Source organism: Schistocerca piceifrons, chromosome 4 (assembly GCF_021461385.2).
Source record: "Schistocerca piceifrons isolate TAMUIC-IGC-003096 chromosome 4, iqSchPice1.1, whole genome shotgun sequence".
Taxonomy (NCBI): Eukaryota; Metazoa; Arthropoda; class Insecta; order Orthoptera; family Acrididae; genus Schistocerca; species Schistocerca piceifrons.
The window spans coordinates 295197570-295219039 of NC_060141.1; the positions used below are offsets into that span (position 1 = coordinate 295197570).

At 37.5% G+C, this 21470-nt stretch overlaps 1 protein-coding gene across 1 annotated transcript in view; it reads left to right on the forward strand.

Moving 5' to 3' along the window:
* The window catches only part of LOC124794983 (ribosome-recycling factor, mitochondrial), a 65493-nt gene extending 44240 nt beyond the window's left edge, over positions 1-21253 (forward strand). The window contains exons 5-6 of the mRNA XM_047258726.1: positions 1243-1399; positions 20399-21253. Of these exons, the coding sequence (XP_047114682.1) occupies positions 1243-1399; positions 20399-20476 (235 nt within the window). The 3' untranslated portion in view covers positions 20477-21253. The remainder of the gene's footprint in view (positions 1-1242; positions 1400-20398) is intronic.
* The last annotated feature ends 217 nt before the right edge of the window (positions 21254-21470 follow it).

Here is a 21470-nt window from a genome sequence, read left to right on the forward strand (position 1 = left end):
ATCAGGAGTCCGGTAAAAAATCAAATCTCCAACATTGTTGTGGCCGAAAAAAGATCCTGCAAGAACAGGACCATCAATGACTGAAGAGAATCGTTCATTGTGACAAGTGCAACCCTTCCGCAATTTGCTGCAGATTTCAGAGCTGGGCCATCAACAAGTTTCAGTGTGCAAGCCATTCAACGAAACATCATCAATATGGGCTTTTGGAGCTGAAGGCCCACTCATGTACCTTGATGATTACATGACACAAAGCTTTACACGTCTCCTGGGCCCTTCAACGCCGACAATGGACTATGATGACTGGAAATTTGTTACCTGGTTGAATGAGTCTCATTTCAGATTGTATCGAGTGGACGTGTGTGGGTATGGAAACAATCTCATGAATCGATGAACCCTGCATGTCAGCAGGGGACTGTTCAAGCTGGTGGAGGCTCTGTAGTGGTGTGGGGCATGTGCAGTTGGAGTGATATGGGAGCCCTGATATGTCTAGATATGACTCTGACAGGTGACATGCATGTAAGCATCCTGTCTGATCACCTGCATCCATTCATGTCCATTGTGCATTCCGACGGACTTGAGCAATTCCAGCAGGACAATGCAACACCCCACACATCCAGAATTGGTACAGAGTGGCTCCAGGAACACACTTCTGAGCTTAAACACTCCCACTGGCTTCCAAACTCCCCAGACATGAACAGTATTGAGCATATCTGGGATGCGTTGCAACGTGCTGTTCAGAAGAGATCTCCACCCCCCTCGTACTCTTACGGATTTATGGACAGCCCTGCAGGATGCATGGCGTCAGTTCCTTCCGTCACTATTTCTGACATTAGTCAAGTCCATACCGTGTCATGTTGGGGCACTTCTGTATGTTCGCGGGGGCCCTACACAATATTAGGTAGGTGTACCAGTTTCTTGGGCTCTTCGTTGTTAATGTTGGTAAAGACTCTGTGCTGCAAAGCCTTCCTTGTCCTGTGGATTCAAGATTAATGAAAAGAGCTGATAATAAATATATGGCATAAGATTGTGATGACTATTGGATTTCATATTTTCTACTTCAGGTCTTTACCTTTGCCATGTGACTTAAGTTGTTCTGCATCTAAGAGTAGTGTTCTATAAGTTGTTAACATTTTAAAATATGCATCAGAAACTCATTATAGGAAATTACAATCCTTTTCCTTTTTTGTTGTAGATAAAATGTATGCTTGTTATGGTAGAACAAAACACAGTTTTTATTTTCAGGGTAACAAAGGAATACAGAGAAACTCTTGCAAAGAATGCAAAAGTTCTTTTTATCAGATGCCGTGATAATGTGAAAGATGTGCAAAATCGATATATTAAAAAGGTGAAAACTCTTGCAGATATTTCAGAGGATACATCTCACAATGTTCAAGAACAGGTTTGTACCATTTTCATGTATTTATTTTGCTTCTCAACTATTTGGTTGATAGCTTATATGTACAGTTAGATACTATTCTTTATGTCAAGCTGGGTCAACTGAACCTACTGATACCAGATGTCAGATTTCCCCCCTTGATATAGTGATGATGTGGCATGTCACATCATGTGTGTTCAAACATAAAGAGAACAAAACATTCACAATATTTTTGCTTGTATATTGTGTTTTGGAGTATACATTGTGATGTCAGACTAGTTGTAGCGTAAGCCGAAGTATGTTAGTTTGAAAGGTGACCAGTTTGGTTGTGAGTTATTGAAACCAACGAATGTGAATGTGTAATATTAGTTGTGGTGTAGTACTGAGCTGTAATGTTGCCCAAGTTTTAGGTTAGGTTGAAAGGTTGCAGTTTTGTTGTTGAAGGTTTCAGTTAGTGTCAAGTCACAGAAGCTTCCTTCAGTTCCATTTGTGAGTCTGCATTGCTTTATACACGTATCTAAATGCTACATAAAATTGAAAACATTTCATACTTTTGTGTGTGAAAAAAAGCTGCACCCAACAGCAATAAAGATGCATTTTGGTATAAACAGATTCTGTGAAAATTAAGAAAATTTTGACAATAGTTGTGCCATTAGTTTTTCCAGAACAGCCTGTGAAATTAAGAAATTTGCATTTCACTGTTTACCAGTCATCTTGTTAACACGTTTGCTTGTTAGCTAAAAATTGTGGTCACGTTGCAATTCAAAAGCTCAGCTACCTGTGTTGGTCTTCTGTTAACTGGCACATGTTGTGGAGAGGATCACAAGAGGTTCTGATGAACTGGGTCACTGACATCGTATACTGTGTCTGTTACTTTTGTTAATACTTTTCAGGGAGATAGACTAGAATAGACTCTTTATTGTCACATGACATGTTATATACAATCATTTGATTGAAACATTGGTGACTCATCAATGAATAATTTGATGCCTACCTAAGTGTATCTAAAACAAGATACATTTAAATAAAGCATATGGATGCTCCCAGAAGTACATTACAACATGAAAAGATAATTACATGTTAGATTTCTTCCTTTTTCTTAAAATTTTTACCAATCCTTTAAAGTATTTTTCATGTTTGTTTCTGTAATTCATAAATATGGACATACTTCAAAGACCACATACTTTCATAAAAGTAGTACATATATTTACATCCAGATACATGGTTTGCCGGCCGCGGTGGTCTCGCGGTTCTAGGCGCGCAGTCCGGAACCGCGCGACTGCTACGGTCACAGGTTCGAATCCTGCCTCGGGCATGGATGTGTGTGATGTCCTTAGCTTAGTTAGGTTTAAGTAGTTCTAAGTTCTAGGGGACTGATGACCACAGCTGTTAAGTCCCATAGTGCTCAGAGCCAGATACATGGTTGACACTATACATAGTTTATAAGTGACACATATAAAAAGAACATATACCGCCATTAAAAGGGAACATAAGCATACACACAGAACATAATGTAGGACAAACAGGAAAAAAGACAAATATAATATCTTCTACTTGTCCTCCATATTTAAAAAATCATCCAGACTGTAGCACTATTTGCTTTTTAAATATTTTTCAGTGTTTGCACTGGTGATAGCTTGCAGTCCTTCAGCTTTGAACGGATCTTATTGCTAAGCTTCAAAGCCATGTAATATGGAGTATTATCAAATAATGTTAGTCTGTGACAAGGTAACATGTAATCTGATTTGTGACTTGTTTCATAAGCATGTGTAAATGATTTTCCCTCAAAAAGATGTGGGCTTTTTAACTCAAAGAGAAGTGTTTTGTGTATAAACATGGAAGGAATTGTCAGTAAGTCAAGACCTGCAAATAAAGGTTTACATGATTGTCTATTGTTTGTTCCAGTCATAGCTCTGATAATTTTTTTCTGTAGCTTGAACACTCTGAGGAGGCTTCCTTTCTCAGCTCCCCAAAGCATTATGCCATATCTTACAACTGATATAAAATATGCATGATACACAATTTTCCTAACAGTTAAGCCGGTTACTTTATTCAGAACCCTCATTGTCTAAACAAAACTATTTAATTGCTTCAGTAAGCAATCCACATGATCAGTCCATGACAAGGTTTTGTTTATGGTCACTCCCAGAAATTTGAATGATTCTGCAGTTATCAGTTCTCTGCCTTTATAACTTAACTATGTTAAATATTCAACAGTTTGTTTGGTCCTGAAGTGTACAATGTGTGTTTTTGTTAAGTTTTGGTTTCATAGCATTATTATTTATCCAATTTTCTGGTTCTTGAAGAGTCTGCTTTGTTTTTTGTGCTAATTCCTCAGTGTTTTTGCAGCAGACTACTGCTGTTGAGTCATCTGCATACAGAATCGTATCTGAAGTCACCTTACCGGGCATGTCATTTATATAATATAGACATAGTAATGGTCCTAGTATGGACCCCTGGGGTACACCTGCTTGTATTTCCTTCCAACTAGAGCAAGCTTGCTCACCCTTATGTTTTGTGACTACCCTCTGTTTCCTATTTTTGAGATACGACTTGAAATAATTTAAATATTTTTCATGGAAGCCATAGGAATAAGAGCTGTCCTGTTATTTACAGGTATAACATAGAAAAGTGAGTATCTTCTGTACTACTTTTTATGCTGTTAAATTAATCTTGCTATAATTATTCTTCAACCACAAACTTTTAGAATTATAACTGAGAATACTTTTGGAATTCTTTCACACATGAGTTTAATGGCATGTTCATCAACAGCACATTTATGTCCTTCCACCAAGGAAAATGCCTGACTGTTCCAGTAATTGAAGCTGGATCCTCTACATAGCAGTCAGGGAGACTGGCTGCTGAGCTCTAATTTATAGATTCATAATATTATAAATTGTAATGCTGTCTAATCTTCTGCACCTTTCCAGTACTTTGAGAAATCTGGTTTCTACTGCCTCCATAACTGATATTGGTAATTCACACCTATGTGACGGCATTTAACTCACAGATAACGTATTTTGCATCTTGATGGTGGAAGAAATTTTTGCCACCACTATTTTGCTGGCAAAGAAAGGAGAGGTGGTGGAGTAAAGTTCCTGGAATCAGACTTTGCACCAATATCCTGGATTAAGTTCCAAGCCTTGCTGCACAGTCTCATGAATTTAGGGAATGTGACACTGTTGATGGTGGCCCATCTGTCACTTGGGGGCTTTCGCTCTAAAGGCGTCTTTGATGTTCTTTGAGAGAACTAGGCTACGTACTGGTGTTGGGATTCACCCTCTCCGTTCTCTCATTATCAAACAACATGAACATGACAACACACTTCACACACACTTTGCTGTCACCTACATCCTTCTTCTTCTTATTTTTTTCAATGATCACAAGTCCTGTTAGCCATATGCTGCATCAGTGATCTGCTTCCATCTTCTTCTATCTCTCGCTGTCTCTCTCCACCCTGCAGCGATTCCTGATGCTGCAACATCCTTTTCCATGTCATCTATCCACCTTGTGTGAGGTTGGCCCAATGGTCTTGTTGCTTGGAGAGTGCCCTCAAATGCCTTCTTAGGAATTCTGTTGATTTCGATTCTAGCCACAAGTCCAGCCCATTGCAATCTCCAACTTTTTAATTTCTAGATGATGATGAACTGATAAGTTTCAGTGTTCTTTTGAACTCTCCATATGTCATTCTCCACCACAGGTCCACAGTTTTTCTCATCTCGTCTCTTTTGAAAACATTCAGTTTCTCTTTCTTTCTCTCTTGGCAAGTGTCCAGCTTTCTGAACCATGCAGTATTACTGGGCAGATGATGGTGTTATATATCTTCATCTTTGGTATCTGCCAAAACATAACTTACACTCAACAAATATATTTGACACACAACTTTCAGATATTGTGAAAGAAAGAAAAATCACTTCAATTAGATGACTGAATTTTCCCTCGGTGTCTTCCAGCCAACCATGCCAAATGATAAGCAACCAGTTAATAATTTTTAAGCCATGACACATAAAATTTCAGTTCTTACTCCTTGCATGGTTTGTTTTTCAGAGAACTACTTATAACTCTATGTATATTTGGGAATTTTGCTTGTTTCTTCTCTGTGTTTTTACTATATTCATATGTATGTCATGATTTGGACAGATAACACATTCTGGTATTTTATCATCATCATCATCATCAAAACGACAACAGCAACAGTTTTTTGTTATTTTCCTTAAATGCTATTCTTCAGTTTTTTTCTGGTTGGTGCCATCAGTTATATTGTGCCCATGTAGTAAATCCCTCTTGTAGAACATTCCATGCCAAAACTGTGCCATTGATATGCATTAGAATGGTTTAAGGAGTGTTTACTTATCAAAACGCCTGCATCACACTGAATTTTCATTCTTGCAGTGATGCTGTTTCTTTTTTGTATAATCATGGAATTCACTTATGTGAAATGTAAACTCTAATGATGATCTTATGACTGTGACCTCAGACTTCTTTTCATGCAATATTGCGTTAAATAAAATTTAACAACACTGGAATTTAATATTCATCAATTTCAGTAAAACACATTCAAGTTATTTAACCATTTAAGTTATATTTTCTGTTAGTCTTTGTTACATATCATTAAACAATGAGCCAATAAGTTAATGGAAACTGAGACCAGAAGGGTTATGGGAGCAAAGGATGCATTGCAAGGAAAGCTCCCATCTGTGTAGTTCAGAAAAGTTAGTAGTGGCGGGAAGGATCCACATGGCCGGTGTTGTGAAGCAGCCATTGAAATTGAACATGTTGTGCTCAGCTCCATGTTGTGTTCAGCTGCATGTTGAGCGACTGGGTAGTCAACTCTGTTCTTGGCCCCAGTTTGATGGTGGCCACTCATTGCGGTGGATAACTGGTTGGCTGTCAAAAAGCCAGCAGTTGTTGTGTTACAGTTGATATAATACATTGCTGCTTTCACAGATGGCTCTGTTGACAAGACTGGAGTAGGAAGTGCTGGGTGGATTGATTGGGTAAGTCGTGCACCTGAGTTTTCCACAGGAAGTGGGAGTGGGACTGGTATAGGAATGGAACAGAATGTTGTGTAGGTTGGATGGGTGATGAATATGGTAAGCCCTTACACATCCTCCATACTGCCCTGATTTCTCCCTGTGCGATTTCCATATTTTTGGACTCCTAAAGAAAGACGTTGATGGTCTTTGATCTGCTTCGGATGGAGAGGTGCATGCCTCAGTACAATCCTTGTTCTGTAGGCAACCACAAATATTTTTCCATGAAAGCATTCACTGTTTTGTCTCACCTTGGGATAAATGTATTAACAGTTATGGTGATTACTTTTGAAATAATAAACAGTTAACTTCCTTTTCCCCCATCTGTCTTGCTTTCATTTGATTGTTCCTTATATAAGCACAGCAGGCAAACTACGTGTTAAATAATGTTGTATCCTGATGAAAACAACTGTTGTTTTTGATTGTGTGGACAGGTTACATCCCGTGTAATATTCCAGTGTAATAAAAGTTGAAAATTCATTCATTCATTTATTCATGTTCCATAGATCAAGTAGGAAGACTTTCAGAGATGGGGAATGTGTGAAGACGTACATTTACATGAGACAAAGAGGTCATAGAAAGTTAATCCATCTGCTACAGTAACAATAAACTATCACTGCACTGCTTAATGCTGGTAATGCTTGTGCAATCTAAGTTTGATGGAGTAAATTAGTAAGGAAGTTGCTACTCTGGACAAAGGTGCTGCCTCCTTCATTTTATAATTTAGCTGAAGTTTGGCTGTGGTTAGCAACTTAATATTTACTCAGTTACATTGATAGTTTTCAGGAAAATTGTTTCTACTGCCATAAATACTGAGTCCTATTTGTAGTATGTTGTTACTTGTAAAACAGCTTTATAGCCAAAACATCTACTTGTCTTGTAGGTAACAGAAATTTGCAGTCTCAGAATGTAGATATTGAGATAATTTGTAGAAACATTTTTAATTTTCTTTTGAACTTGTAGGAATTCTCAGTTTCTTGCTTTATGTTGAACCAGAGCAGCCAGAGGTAGCAGTTGTGTGTGTGGTGTGCTTGCTTATGTGAATGCGTGTGTGGTTTTTCTTTCCTGACGAAGGTTTTGGATGAAAGCTAAGGGTGCTACAGTCTTTTCATTGTGCCCATCTGCTATTCAGTGTCATCTGTACAGTGAGTATCAGTCAGTCTTTTCCATAATTGTTGGTATTCCAACCTGGACTTTCTACTGTTAAGAGTTTCATTTACACAATACTATAATACTGCTCGTTTCTGTGCCGAACACTTTATTTAGTTTATGTACACTGCTCCAGAAGATAATTCCAGTAGGAACAGGGGGTGAGGATATATTAAATAAGCCAACACTTGTGTCTTAGGTCGACACAGTGGGAGATGCTTCTAACGGTGTAACATGCTAAACTCAGCTTCCCAATTACTTGACTCCATTTTAATCTGTTATCCAGCTGGACCCTAAGCAATAGTACACACTGTACCTTATTCAATTTATAATCATTAATGTCTACTTCTGGTACTAAAATGTCATTATTGCTTGTCTGAAATTACGTAGTTTAACTTTTTGATAAATTTTAAATGTAAAACTAGGTTAAGCTGACTCCTGGTGTTCAGAAATCTTGAGGCTGCCTCGGACGTACTCAGGTCTGTCAGCAGAACATCATTTAATCTAAAATACATGAATCATAATCCTGTATTGCTTTTTTGGTAGGTTTTTGTCTTCTTGTTACCATTATATGATGTATGACATACAAGCAGTGCTGTGTTGATGACTGATGTATAACTCAGCAGTGTAGTGTAATATTTGTTATGGATGGATATATTATTACAGAATAGGACGCGATGTAGCTCCATGCTTGTCAGTGTGAAAATCACCAGAGAACAGTAAACATAAAGTAGTTACTAAGCGCTTTATATTGAACATTCTTCTCCCACTGGTGGCTGAGGCCAGAAAAAAATTCAAGATCGTTGTCCGTAACTCTGCTGAAGACCAGTCTGTACTTTATTTTGTGTAATAATTTTCATCAATTGCATCAGATTATCCAATTTCATTATATGTTAAAATGTAACACTGAGATTACAGTGGCAGATTGTGTGTTTCAATCCACACGGTGGAATTAATGACACTGCAATACAATTAAAATGGTGTACACAACCAAGTACATAATATTCTGAAGTAAATTTGATAAATTTCTTGCACTCTTCCTGTGATACCATGGCAAGCACAACAGAAAAGACAACTAATATAAGAGCTGATTCATAATGCAGCTTGCCATGATTAATCTCATGGCAGTAATCTGGTAATACAAAACTTGTTGCAAATGATGTAATAATTGACTCACTTCCATTCAAGTCAGATGCTCTACTCATGCAGTCATACATTTTATGCACACCCTGAGCATATACACTGATGAGCCAAAACATTATGACTGCTTGAGTAGTCCATCTCTGGGACACAGCACAGCAGCGATTCTGCATAGCATCGATTTGATGAGTCCTTGGTAGATTTTGGATATGTGTGACATGGGAAGTCTATGCATAGGTCATGCAGTTTCCTTAAATTATAGACTGGTGGTTAGTGGGCAGATTGCTGGCACCTGACAGTGTCCCAGATGTGTTCCATCAGTTTCAGGTCAGGTGAATTTGCTTGCTGAGATACCAACACGAGTACCTGTAACACTGCTTGAGAACTGAGGAGCTCAAAAATGAAAATCACTGACAGTTTGATGTGATAACAATTCTCATCCAAGTTACAATGATGTAAGGTTCAGGCAGTGGAATATGGAATCTACAGCTACTGATTCAACATGGAACATGGTCCCCTGTAATGTTGCAATGATCATAGGTGGTATCTTCTCATTACATCCTCCCAGTCAAATACACATCATCATCATCATCATTTGGCAGGTCAGCAGTTTTTCCAAACATACTCATCTTCAGTAAATTTGTATTCAGACCTTTGGGTTAGACCACACACATCTTGTACAGAAGTATGTTTACAGTAACACCTTGTTACACAATCAAAACTTATGTGAAATGAATATTGTGATACATCATGCACCAGTAGCATTTACAGTATTATGATACTCATCACAAACAACCGAAAACTGAATGTTTCATCTATTCAGATAATATTTTTCCAGTGATTATGAAATAACAATTTATATAAGCGTTGTAGTTATTATTGACAAATTTAAAGTTTATATATGATTTTGTTGCTGTGGTCTTCAGTCCAAAGACTGGTTTGATGCAGCTCTCCATGATTCTGCGCAAGGTTCTTCGTCTCTGATTAACTATTGCAACCTACATCCTTCTGAATATACTTACTGTAGTCCTCTCATGGTATCCCACTATGATTTATATGCCTCACGTTTTCCTCCAGTAATAAGTTGTTGATCCTTTGATGTCTCAGAATGTGTCCTACCAACCGATCCCTTCTCCTAGTCAAGTTGTGCAACAAATTCCTCTTCTCCCCAATTCTATTTAGTACCTCCTCATTACTTACATGATATACCCATGTAATCTTCAACATTCTTTTGTAGCACAGAATTTCAAAAGCTTGTAGTCTCTTCTTGTCTAAACTGTTTATCGTCCATGTTTCACTTCCATACATGGCTACACTCCATATACTTTCAGAAAAGACTTCCTCACACTTAAATTTATATTCAGTGTTACAAATTTCTCTTCTTCAGAAACGCTTTCCTTGCCATTGCCAGTCTACATTTTATATCCTCTCTACTTCGACCATCATCAGTTATTTTTCAGCCCAAATAGCAAAACTCCTCTACTATTTCAAGTGTCTCATTTCCTAATCTAATTTCCTCAGCGTAACCTGATTTAATTTGACTACTTCCTATTATCCTCATTTTGCTTTTGTCGATGTTCATCTTGTATCTTTCTTTCAAGACACTGTCCATTCCATTCAACTGCTCTTCCAAGTCGGTTGCTGCCTCTGACAGAATTACAATGTCATCGGCAAACCTCAAAGTTTTTATTTCTTCTCCTTGGACTTTAATTCACATTCCATATTTTTCTTTTGTTTTCTTTACTGCTTGCTCAATATACAGATTGAATAATGCTGGAGATAGGCTACAACCCTGTCTCACTCCCTTCTCAACCACTGTGTCCCTTCCATGCCCCTTGGCTCTTATAATTGCCATCTGGTTTCTGTACAAATTGTAAATAGCCTTTTGCTCCCTGTATTTTATCTCTGCCACTTTCAGAATATGAAAGAGACTATTCCAGTGAACATTGTCAAAAGCTTTCTGTAAGCCTACAAATGCTATAAATGTAGGTTTGCCTTTAAATTTTCTAACCTATCTACCTGACTAAGGGATCCGACATTCCACACTTCGATCCGGAGAATGCCATTTTTGTTTCTTCTGATGACGACATCCTCCTGATTAGTCCCCATCCAGAGATTTGAATGGGGGACCTTGTTTACCTCCAGAATATTTTACTCAAGAGAATGCCATCACCATTTAACCATACGGTAGAGCCGCACATGCTTGGGAAAAATTACAGCTGTACTTTTCCCCTTGTGTCACAGTACCAGCAGAGCAAGGTTGTTTTGGTTGATGTTACAAGTCCATATCAGTCAATCATCCAGACTGTTGCCCCTGCAACTACTAAAAAGTCTACTGCCTCGGTTCAGGAACCACACCTTTAGCATCTCAACAAATACCCCTCTGCACCTACATTGCGGCTGTCTGTATCGCTGAGGCACGAAAGCCTCCCCATCATTGGTGAGGTCCGTGGTTCATGGGAGGGGGGGGGGGGGATGACAACAGTTTATATTAAAAAAAAAAGGACAGTTTCACTACATCTTACTTGATATTCCATAGACATCCCAACTGGTGTTACATTCGTTATCTTTCAAAAGTCTCAAAAAGTATGATGTGTACTGATCTATTCTGCAGTGATAATTTGTTTAGTTGTTCTTAGAACTGTTATTTTATTGTTTTGTCTACCAGTAAGTTCTTTGCTAGCCTCATTCATTGCATTCCTGATAACTTTACTTTTCCCTTTGTATCTTGCGTAGCTATTGACCCATATTAATTTGCCTAAGCTTCAGATCTGAATACTTGTAGCATTTTTCACTATTGTTGTTGTTGTGATAGGTGGTTGACAGTTATCCTTCTGGCAATGCAGAAGAGCTAGTCATAGTGAGACCTATGTTAAAAATCTCCTGTATGATATTGGATCTACAGAGAGTTATTTTTATTGTTATTGCTGTTGGCTAATTTCACTAGTCTGTCAGAGATACTCCTAAATAAAAACTTATTTGCCATCTTTGTAAGAAACAAGATTACAACTTTTATACCAGATTTCTGACTTGAGTCAGCAATTTTTTGACATTGATGCAACTCAGGGATTGAAAGACTGAATTTTTGGAACAACTGTCTGCTAAGATATCCTCTGACTTTTGACTATTTCCGCATATCAATAAATTTAAGCTGAAAACATTTTGAGACAAGCTGAAACGTCATGGCAAATGAATTTTTTTCCAGACCTTCCAGAGCTGCTCTTGAGTTACAAAATCTACCACCAAGAAAACTAATAAACTGTAGTCCTCCACTTGGGTTTTGGGTTGGTGGTGTAATGGATCTGGGAGATGTGTTATTTTCTACTGGATTTGTCGATACCAAATCTAATGAGGGAGGTTGTAAATGTTTTTTTATATTTTTATCAGAATATTTTTTGTGAATTGTAATTCGCCTTATTTTATGCTAATTTGCTTATATGTTAGAGAGTGACAGCATATTGATTAATATAAGTAGATGTGACGAATAATATCAAAGAGACTGGTTACAAGTGGAAGCTTGTGTGTTGTGTGAAATGTCTTTGACGCTGGAGTCATCTTTGACCGTAGTCAGTCGGCAGTGAACACTTGGTGTGTGACGGTGGAACAATAATAATTTTCAAGTTACCAGCAAAACTGAGTTATTCTACTACTTTTTTTATATAAACATCAAGAAGGAAGCTCATTCGGAAAATTGGTATTTGAAGCACCAGAAATGAGGCATACGCATTGAACCAGGACATTTCCGCAGCTGACGAAACAGCATTATGGAATCATACTTTCACTAGACGACTGCAGCCAACACAAAAAAGTCAAATATCATCTTATAAACATCCACGGAAAAGTGAGTACTGTCACAAAATGTGCTAAATTCAAGTATATAAAAATAGTGAGCATATTTCAGTGGAATTAAAGAAAGGTGAGAGTAAAAATATGTTGAACTGAAGAGGACAGCATCATGAACTGTAACTTCTCTTAAGCAGTGTGGTAAAATAGAAAATATGCATCTGGAAATGAGGAGAACAAATGTTGATTCTTTTTTTTTGTGTTTGTTTCATAAAACAGCTTATCAAATTATCATGAGTTCTGCACATTTCATTACCGAGTCACTCTGGAACAGCACAAGGCAGCCAAGCATTGCAAGAAGTGGAATTATCTGCAGAAAATAGTATAAAATACCTGTTGAATACTGAGAAAATAATTTTTGTTTGAATGGGGACACTACGAAGGGAAACAATCATAATTCAAATGTACATGACAAGAAGTGGACATGAGAATTCTAAATTGTCCTGATTTATGATGACTGAGAAGAATCTGTTGGGACAATCAAGGAAAATGAAAATGTTTAAAAAAAGTTGTGAAAGCTGTATAATTACAAGGAAACAGAATTTGTGGCTGGTACTTAGGTTAGGAGGTGAAATTCTAAGTACTAACAACAGTAACAAAGAAAAGAAGGAACAAGTAGCTTAATCTTTGGACTGTGTGTTTCTTTCTCAGTGAGGACATACATACTAGTCAAGGAATGCCACAAAGGAAGGGAAGGTTTACCCAAGTGGCACCATTTGTGAGGCAAAGAGGAGACAAAGGCGAGGGAGATGTATCAAACAGATTTCTGCCCTCTGATACATCCCCTCTCTCTCCTTTGTCTCAAATTGTTATCACAACTGGTGGCTCCTAAGTGAGCTGCGTCTCCTTTGTAACCTTCCCCAATCTAATGGCGTGTCATCTCTGAGGAGGAAACTAATAGTCAGAAAACTAGGGTACCGTATTTACTCGAATCTAAGCCGCACTTTTTTTCCGGTTTTTGTAATCCAAAAAACCGCCTGCGGCTTAGAATCGAGTGCCTTTAGTAAGCGGAAGTTCTGAAAAATGTTGGTAGGTGCCGCCACAACTAACTTCTGCCGTCGAATATATATGGCACTACACAGGCATGCTTTGCAGGCACAAAGATAAATACTGGCGCCAAAACGTCTGCCTCAGTAAATAAATAAAAAAAAGGTGGAAGACGAACTTTTTTTCCTCCGCCCCGAGTTTCGGCCACTGCGTTTTCATACATTATCCATCGAAGTAGATACAAATTCCGTATTGTTCATCTTCGAATGTTGCAGCGCTTCAATGTACTACGAAACTCCGATTGGCGAGACTGTTCAGGGATGTTTGTCAATACGGCCAACTCTATGTTCTGAGTTTTTTCCTACCTATGAATAGAGATGGTTGCTAATAGGAACTTTTATGAATTGTGAATCACATGCAGTATTCTCTTCAACATAAGAATAATACGAATATAAACATTTTGCCATGTATTCCTTCGTGTTTGCTGCTATCTCATTTAAATCCTTTCTGCATAATAAACTACGAAACTAGAGTGAGACAACAGCAAACGCGGAAGATTATACATATCATGTCATGTTTATATTCGTATTATTCTTATGCCTAATAGTGATACAGTCAGAAATGAAGCACGGCAATTGACTAGATTTTTAAATCTGAGACGACTCTAATTTCTGTGCAAAATGTAATGTACTAAAGAGGCGTCTGCAAAGATTTTCAAACGGAGAAAAATTTTCGCTAAACTCTCGTTCAAAACATCTTCTATCTTACGCAGTCTATTGTTTGGTTCTTGTTGATCATTATCAAAGAAAGCAGCAGTGTAAGTAACAACAAATAGCAGTCTCGTGCCATTGTTTCGCTAATGAGACGATTCCACTCTTTTTTTTAAAAAATTGTAAACGGCGGTAGCACGCACAAAAGCAAGCCGTGCCGCGAGCAGCGATAGGCCGTAAACACTCATTATCAGAATGCGACAAACAATGCATGACACAGTACAGTAATGCATCTTCAGCTTAGAGTGACGTCAACACCTATAACAAAGAGAACGGCACATATCAGATCAAAGAAAAATAAGCAGTCAATTCAAACCAGACGGAGCGCCTGACACATAGCAATGGCTACCTGGTAAAGTTTAACTGCTAAGCTTATGACTCGAACCAAACTACTGTAGCTGTATCGTGATTCATTCGACCTAAATTGTGTCTCATATTACAATGGACCAACTTTGTTTCGATTTGGAGGTGCGGCCGAAAACTTTTCTCTCCCCTTGAATTTCGAGTCTCAAATTTCAGGTGCGGCTTAGATTTGGGAAAAATTTTTTTCCTTGATTTCGAGTCTCATTTTTCAGGTGCGGCTTAGATTCGAGTAAATACGGTAGTTGCTTTTGCATGTTCCTATAGGCAGTAATTAGAATTCTGTCCCCCTTAGGTAAGCACTGACCAACCATTATTTCTTGTAATTTTGTAGAATTGAAGATGTTGTTATAGTGAGTTACATGAATGCTGTTTTTGGTAAAATTAGATTGAGATCAAGATATCAAGATTTAAATTTGGAGGCTGGTTTGTGGAATTTAAAAAAAAGACTGTTTCAAAAATACCTTTTTCCAGTTATCACCCATGAAGAAAATGTAACTGTAAAATTTCTTGAAGTGGTCCAAGGAATAAAACTGAGTTAGTGATAATTAATTAAAGATTGAAAATTGAGTTAAAGGTAGTACAGCTTGCATGGGATTGGAAGTAGGTAGTGACAATGTATTGATAATAACGAAGACATGAGTTTTTTTGTGATGAAAATTTACGAAATATTTTATGGGCAAAAGTTGAAAATATTCACCTATTAAATAGTGACTACCTAGAACTAAGTGACAAAAATGTAAAGGAAAAGCAGAAAAATCTCTCATACTTTGTGAGACTGTGCTGTATTGGGTGATGAACACAATTGTATGTAAATAAGTATCCCAGAACAAAACTTTGTAGTACGAAAAAGTGCATTTGATGTATCATATTGTCAACCCTGCATATTTAAATGAACCCAGATATTTCCCTATTAATCCACCATGCTGCGTTATAGCAGTGTTGCCATTCAGAGCACTAATATGGTGTCAAAACCCTGTTTACCTTTCAAACTTAGTTCAAATTACCTTTCTGAATGCTGTAAGGACAATGTCAACCTCAGATACAGCATCAGTCAAAAGCACACCAGAAGTTTCTAAAGTTTATTTTAAAATTTATTTTGGAATCCAAATTCTACAAAATAGGATGTGAAGAAGCAACTTCCATATCTAACTGCTGTATGACACGAAAAAGCACTTAACAATTATCAGAACAGTATTCGGATGCACTTAACTACATACCAAACCTCATGAACAGGGGTCAGACCGCAAGAGGTCCTTTCAAAATCGTACTGCAACATTTAGTGAGCCAAACAATGTGAATCATTTTAGGGTAGCTCAGTTGTAAACTCTTGGCTGTTTTTTCCATACACATGGCCCCAGAAATTGATAGCAAAACAACAGTATTGTGGTGAATACCATTAAGCCACTGTAATTCTTTGAGTTTATTCAAAACTTGAAGAACAGAGCTTAACAGTTTTCAACTATTGGGAAATTAATAGAATGGTGAATAACTTTCCACATCCTCTGTCATTGTACCAATAACAACATTTCCAATTTTCCAGCCAGTTGAGTCACATGCCTTATGAATTTCCATCCAAAAATCTGCATCTTTTGCAAATTTTATTTCAAATTTGTAATAGAGTTTTCAGTTGATGGCGCCCTCTTGGGTAAAATATTCCGGAGGTAAAATAGTCCCCCATTCGGATCTCCGGGCGGGGACTACTCAGGAGGACGTCGTTATCAGGAGAAAGAAAACTGGCATTCTACGGATCGGAGCGTGGAATGTCAGATCCCTTAATCGGGCAGGTAGGTTAGAAAATTTAAAAAGGGAAATGGATAGGTTAAAGTTAGATATAGCGGGAATTAGTGAAGTTCGGTGGCAGGAGGAACAAAACTTTTGGTCAGGTGATTACAGGATTATAAATACAAAATCAAATAGGGGTAATGCAGGAGTAGGTTTAATAATGAATAAAAAATAGGAATGCGGGTTAGCTACTACAAACAGCATAGTGAACGCATTATTGTGGCCAAGATAGACACAAAGCCCATGCCTACTACAGTAGTACAAGTTTATATGCCAACTAGCTCTGCAGATGATGAAGAAATTGATGAAATGTGTGACGAGATAAAATAAATTATTCAGGTAGTGAAGGGAGACGAAAATTTAATAGTCATGGGTGACTGGGATTCGTCAGTAGGAAAAGGGAGAGAAGGAAACGTAGTAGGTGAATATGGACTGGGGGTAATAAATGAAAGAGGAAGCCGTCTGGTAGAATTTTGCACAGAGCATAACTTAATTATAGCTAACACTTGGTTCAAGAATCATAAAAGAGGGTTGTATACCTGGAAGAATCCTGGAGATACTAAAAGGTATCAGATAGATTATGTAATGGTAAGACAGAGATTTAGGAACCAGGTTTTAAATTGTAAGACATTTCCAGGGGCAGATGTGGATTCTGACCACAATCTATTGATTATGAACTGCAGATTGAAACTGAAGAAACTGCCAAAAGGTGGGAATTTAAGGAGATGGGACCTGGATAAACTGAAAGAACCAGAGGTTGTAGAGAGTTTCAGGGAGAGAATAAGGGAACAATTGACAGGAATGGGGGAAAGAAATACAGTAGAAGAAGAATGGGTAGCTCTGAGGGATGAAGTAGTGAAGGCAGCAGAGGCTCAAGTAGGTAAAAAGACGAGAGCTAATAGAAATCCTTGGGTAACAGAAGAAATATTGAATTTAATTGATGAAAGGAGAAAATATAAAAATGCAGTAAATGAAGCAGGCAAAAAGGAATACAAACGTCTCAAAAATGAGATCGACAGGAAGTGCAAAATGGCTAAGCAGGGGTGGCTAGAGGACAAATGTAAGGATGTAGAAGCTTATCTCACTAGGGGTAAGATAGATACTGCCTACAGGAAAATTAAAGAGACCTTTGGAGAAAAGAGAACCTCTTGTATGAATATCAAGAGCTCAGATGGAAACACAGTTCTAAGCAAAGAAGGGAAGGCAGAAAGGTGGAAGGAGTATATAGAGGGTTTATACAAGGGCAATATTATGGAAATGGAAGAGGATGTAGATGAAGATGAAATGGGAGATAAGATACTGCGTGAAGAGTTTGACAGAGCACTGAAAGACCTGAGTCGAAACAAGGCCCCGGGAGTAGACAACACTCCATTAGAACTACTGATGGCCTTGGGAGAGCCAGTCATGACAAAACTCTACCATCTGGCGAGCAAGATGTATGAGACAGGCGAAATACCCACAGACTTCAAGAAGAATATAATAATTCCAATCCCAAAGAAAGCAGGTGTTGACAGATGTGAAAATTACCGAACTATCAGTTTAATAAGTCACAGCTGCAAAATACTAACGCGAATTCTTTACAGATGAATGGAAAAACTGTTAGAAGCGAACCTCGGGGAAGATCAGTTTGGATTCCGTAGAAATGTTGGAACACGTGAGGCAATACTAACCTTACGACGTATCTTAGAAGAAAGATTAAGAAAAGGCAAACCTACGTTTCTAGCATTTGTAGACTTAGAGAAAGCTTTTGACAACGTTAACTGGAATACTCTCTTTCAAATTCTGAAGGTGGCAGGGGTAAAATACAGGGAGCGAAATGCTATTTACAATTTGTACAGAAACCAGATGGCAGTTATAAGAGTCGAGGGGCATTAAAGGGAAGCAGTGGTTGGGAAAGGAGTGAGACAGGGTTGTAGCCTCTCCCCGATGTTATTCAATCTGTATATTGAGCAAGCAGTGAAGGAAACAAAAGAAAAATTCGGAGTAGGTATTAAAATTCATGGAGAAGAAGTAAAAACTTTGAGGTTCACCGATGACATTGTAATTCTGTCGGAGACAGCAAAGGACTTGGAAGAGCAGTTGAACGGAATGGACAATGTCTTGAAAGGAGGATATATCGGGTGATGCTGAGGAGATTAGATTATGAAATGAGACACCTAAAGTAGTAAAGGAGTTTTGCTATTTAGGGAGTAAAATAACTGATGATGGTCGAAGTAGAGAGGATATAAAATGTAGACTGGCAATGGCAAGGAAATCGTTTCTGAAGAAGAGAAATTTGTTAACATCGAGTATTGATTTAAGTGTCAGGAAGTCGTTTCTGAAAGTATTTGTGTGGAGTGTAGCCATGTATGGAAGTGAAACATGGACGATAAGCAGTTTGGACAAGAAGAGAATAGAAGCTTTCGAAATGTGGTGCTACAGAAGAATGCTGAAGATGAGGTGGGTAGATCACGTAACTAATGAGGAAGTATTGAATAGGATTGGGGAGAAGAGAAGTTTGTGGCAAAACTTGACTAGAAGAAGGGATCGGTTGGTAGGACATGTTTTGAGGCATCAAGGGATCACAAATTTAGCATTGGAGGGCAGCGTGGAGGGTAAACATCGGAGAGGGAGACCAAGAGATGAATACACTAAGCAGATTCAGAAGGATGTAGGTTGCAGTAGGTACTGGGAGATGAAGAAGCTTGCACAGGATAGAGTAGCAGGGAGAGCTGCATCAAACCAGTCTCAGGACTGAAGACCACAACAACAACAACAAAAAATTGGATTGAACAGTCATGAGTATTTAAACTGAAATACATTTATTTTCGGTCCTCCAACTTACAAGGGCAGTATCACAGTGTGAATGGCTGAAACCAAATAATTTTTTTTTTTTTTTTTTTTTTTTATATGAAAGTGTGTCTATTCCATCACCGATCAGTGTCGTTTACTTATAAAGCTTTACATTTATGTTCAGTCAGTGTGTGAAGGTTAATGAATGTGTAAGGACTACAGGAGCATAAGCTGCTGAGGAAACTATAACATTTAAATACCAGAAGATTCACAAGAGTCATAAATGAGGTAAAAATCAAAACGTTTGCTTGAAACATTGTAACTTAAGACATACAGCCTTTACAGGATCATGTTTTCCAAAATAGTAATTGCTGTGTTGTCATATACAGTATCATTATTTGTCATCAAAGTGCAAGTGTCAACTTTCAGTGAAGTGATGTTAAACTGAAAGTGAAGAAGATATTTAATCTATAGTAACTACAATGGATAAAGTTACATGATGAAAGTATATATATAAGACAGAGGTGACAGCCTGCAGTCTTGATTTCTGTGCTATTTCTTTTAGAGTTTAAGATACTCATCTTTTTTACTAAAGGCACCTTTCTGCTTTGGCGCTACTACTTCATACTTATTCTTTCAGTCATTCATTGCTTGTAGTTGGACATTATGGACAAGTAAATGAATAAACCTGTTCTATTAATTCATGAAACTAGTACTCGGATTATGACTCTTCCTTCTTTCCTCTGACAACAGTTTTTATCTTCCTTTGGATTGCATAATATACTCTGTTGTATGATATTGTAAGCTTTCTGGACAGTTGAGTGTTTCCAAGGTTTCCAAGTGTGAGTATAGTCATGCAACCACCTGTATTCATGGTATAACTGGTCTGAATGGACCAGGTGTTGTGAGTCCACAAATGTCAACCATTGGAAATAAATATTTTACTGTAATCAAGACGGTTTTTAACTCATTTTTAAAGTATTTTAACAAGACCACTGTTTTTCTGCGTGAGGAATGTTCTCAAAAATTATCTTAAAAATGTCCTCCTATCCTACATTTTGAAGTTGCTGTCTGACACATGAATCTCTGCTTCTTTGCAAGGAAAGCTATCAGCATTTAAAAATTGCTTGCTTTAATTGTTTTTCATGCTAAACCTATGAATTAATAAAACATTTTATTTGCAGATTGCTGCTTTCGCAGACCAATATTTGGCAGAAGCAACAAAGATTTTCGAAGCCAAAGAATCTGAGCTCTTACGATAAGGAAGAACTAAGGTGTCTAGTGTGAATGTTTTAGTTGTATAAATGTCTTTGAATGATATTAAAAATGTGACTAGAGACACTGATAAATGTGTAATTAGTATACATTTGGGTTTTTGTTGTGAAATAAACTTAAAAGAGATATGTATGTATTAATTAATTGCTCCTAAGGTGTCATACAACAGAATAAGTAATTAACTAAATGCTTATTTTGTAGAACAGAACATACTTTGAAATTTTATTCAGGACTGTGGCATTCTTTCTTATCCTATCCGTGTGCGTTGTTGGAGGCACCTATTTGATGTCTTGAATGAGGAAAAATATCTAGAGATTAAGGCATGACTAAATCTTAGCTATTGTGCTGTATGTAGAGACACCATTATTTGACTAATGTCTGTTGTGATTCTTCACTTTTGTAATGTGCAGCTGCACTGCATTAAAAAAATAATTGTCAAATAAGAACAACAGGAGAGCATCAGCAAATCATTCTCAGTTTTAACTCCATCAGTGCCATCTGTGAAATATATATGCCTGTTATATATAATGATATGTGTGTTTTGTACATTTTCTCATGTGAAGAATATCTTTGAACAAATTGTAGCATGCTTTTATATGTTTCTTCCTAATTTTAGTAAGGTTTCATGATCTTGTAATTATTTTACTTACATGATAAACAACATGTTTAGCATACCTCAAGTTTGTCGTGCACTGGTGTAATATGTATGTAGCTGTGATGTCATCTGCAGTGTATTTTATTGTGAAATGAATAATGTTCCCTGAGAAGTCAGTTTCATTCCGGAACAAATTTATGGTGTGTGGTAAAAGTCTTCAAAGTTCATGTATGATGACCATTAAAATAGAAAGAACTTTCTGTTGGTAAAACCATGTAGATCAGCACTTAATATGCGTGGTCCAGAAAAACAATTTGACGAAACGTGTAGGGCAGGAAGAGAGCATCAAACAAAGGAATTTGAGTGTAGGAACTGGGTGTTGCAAT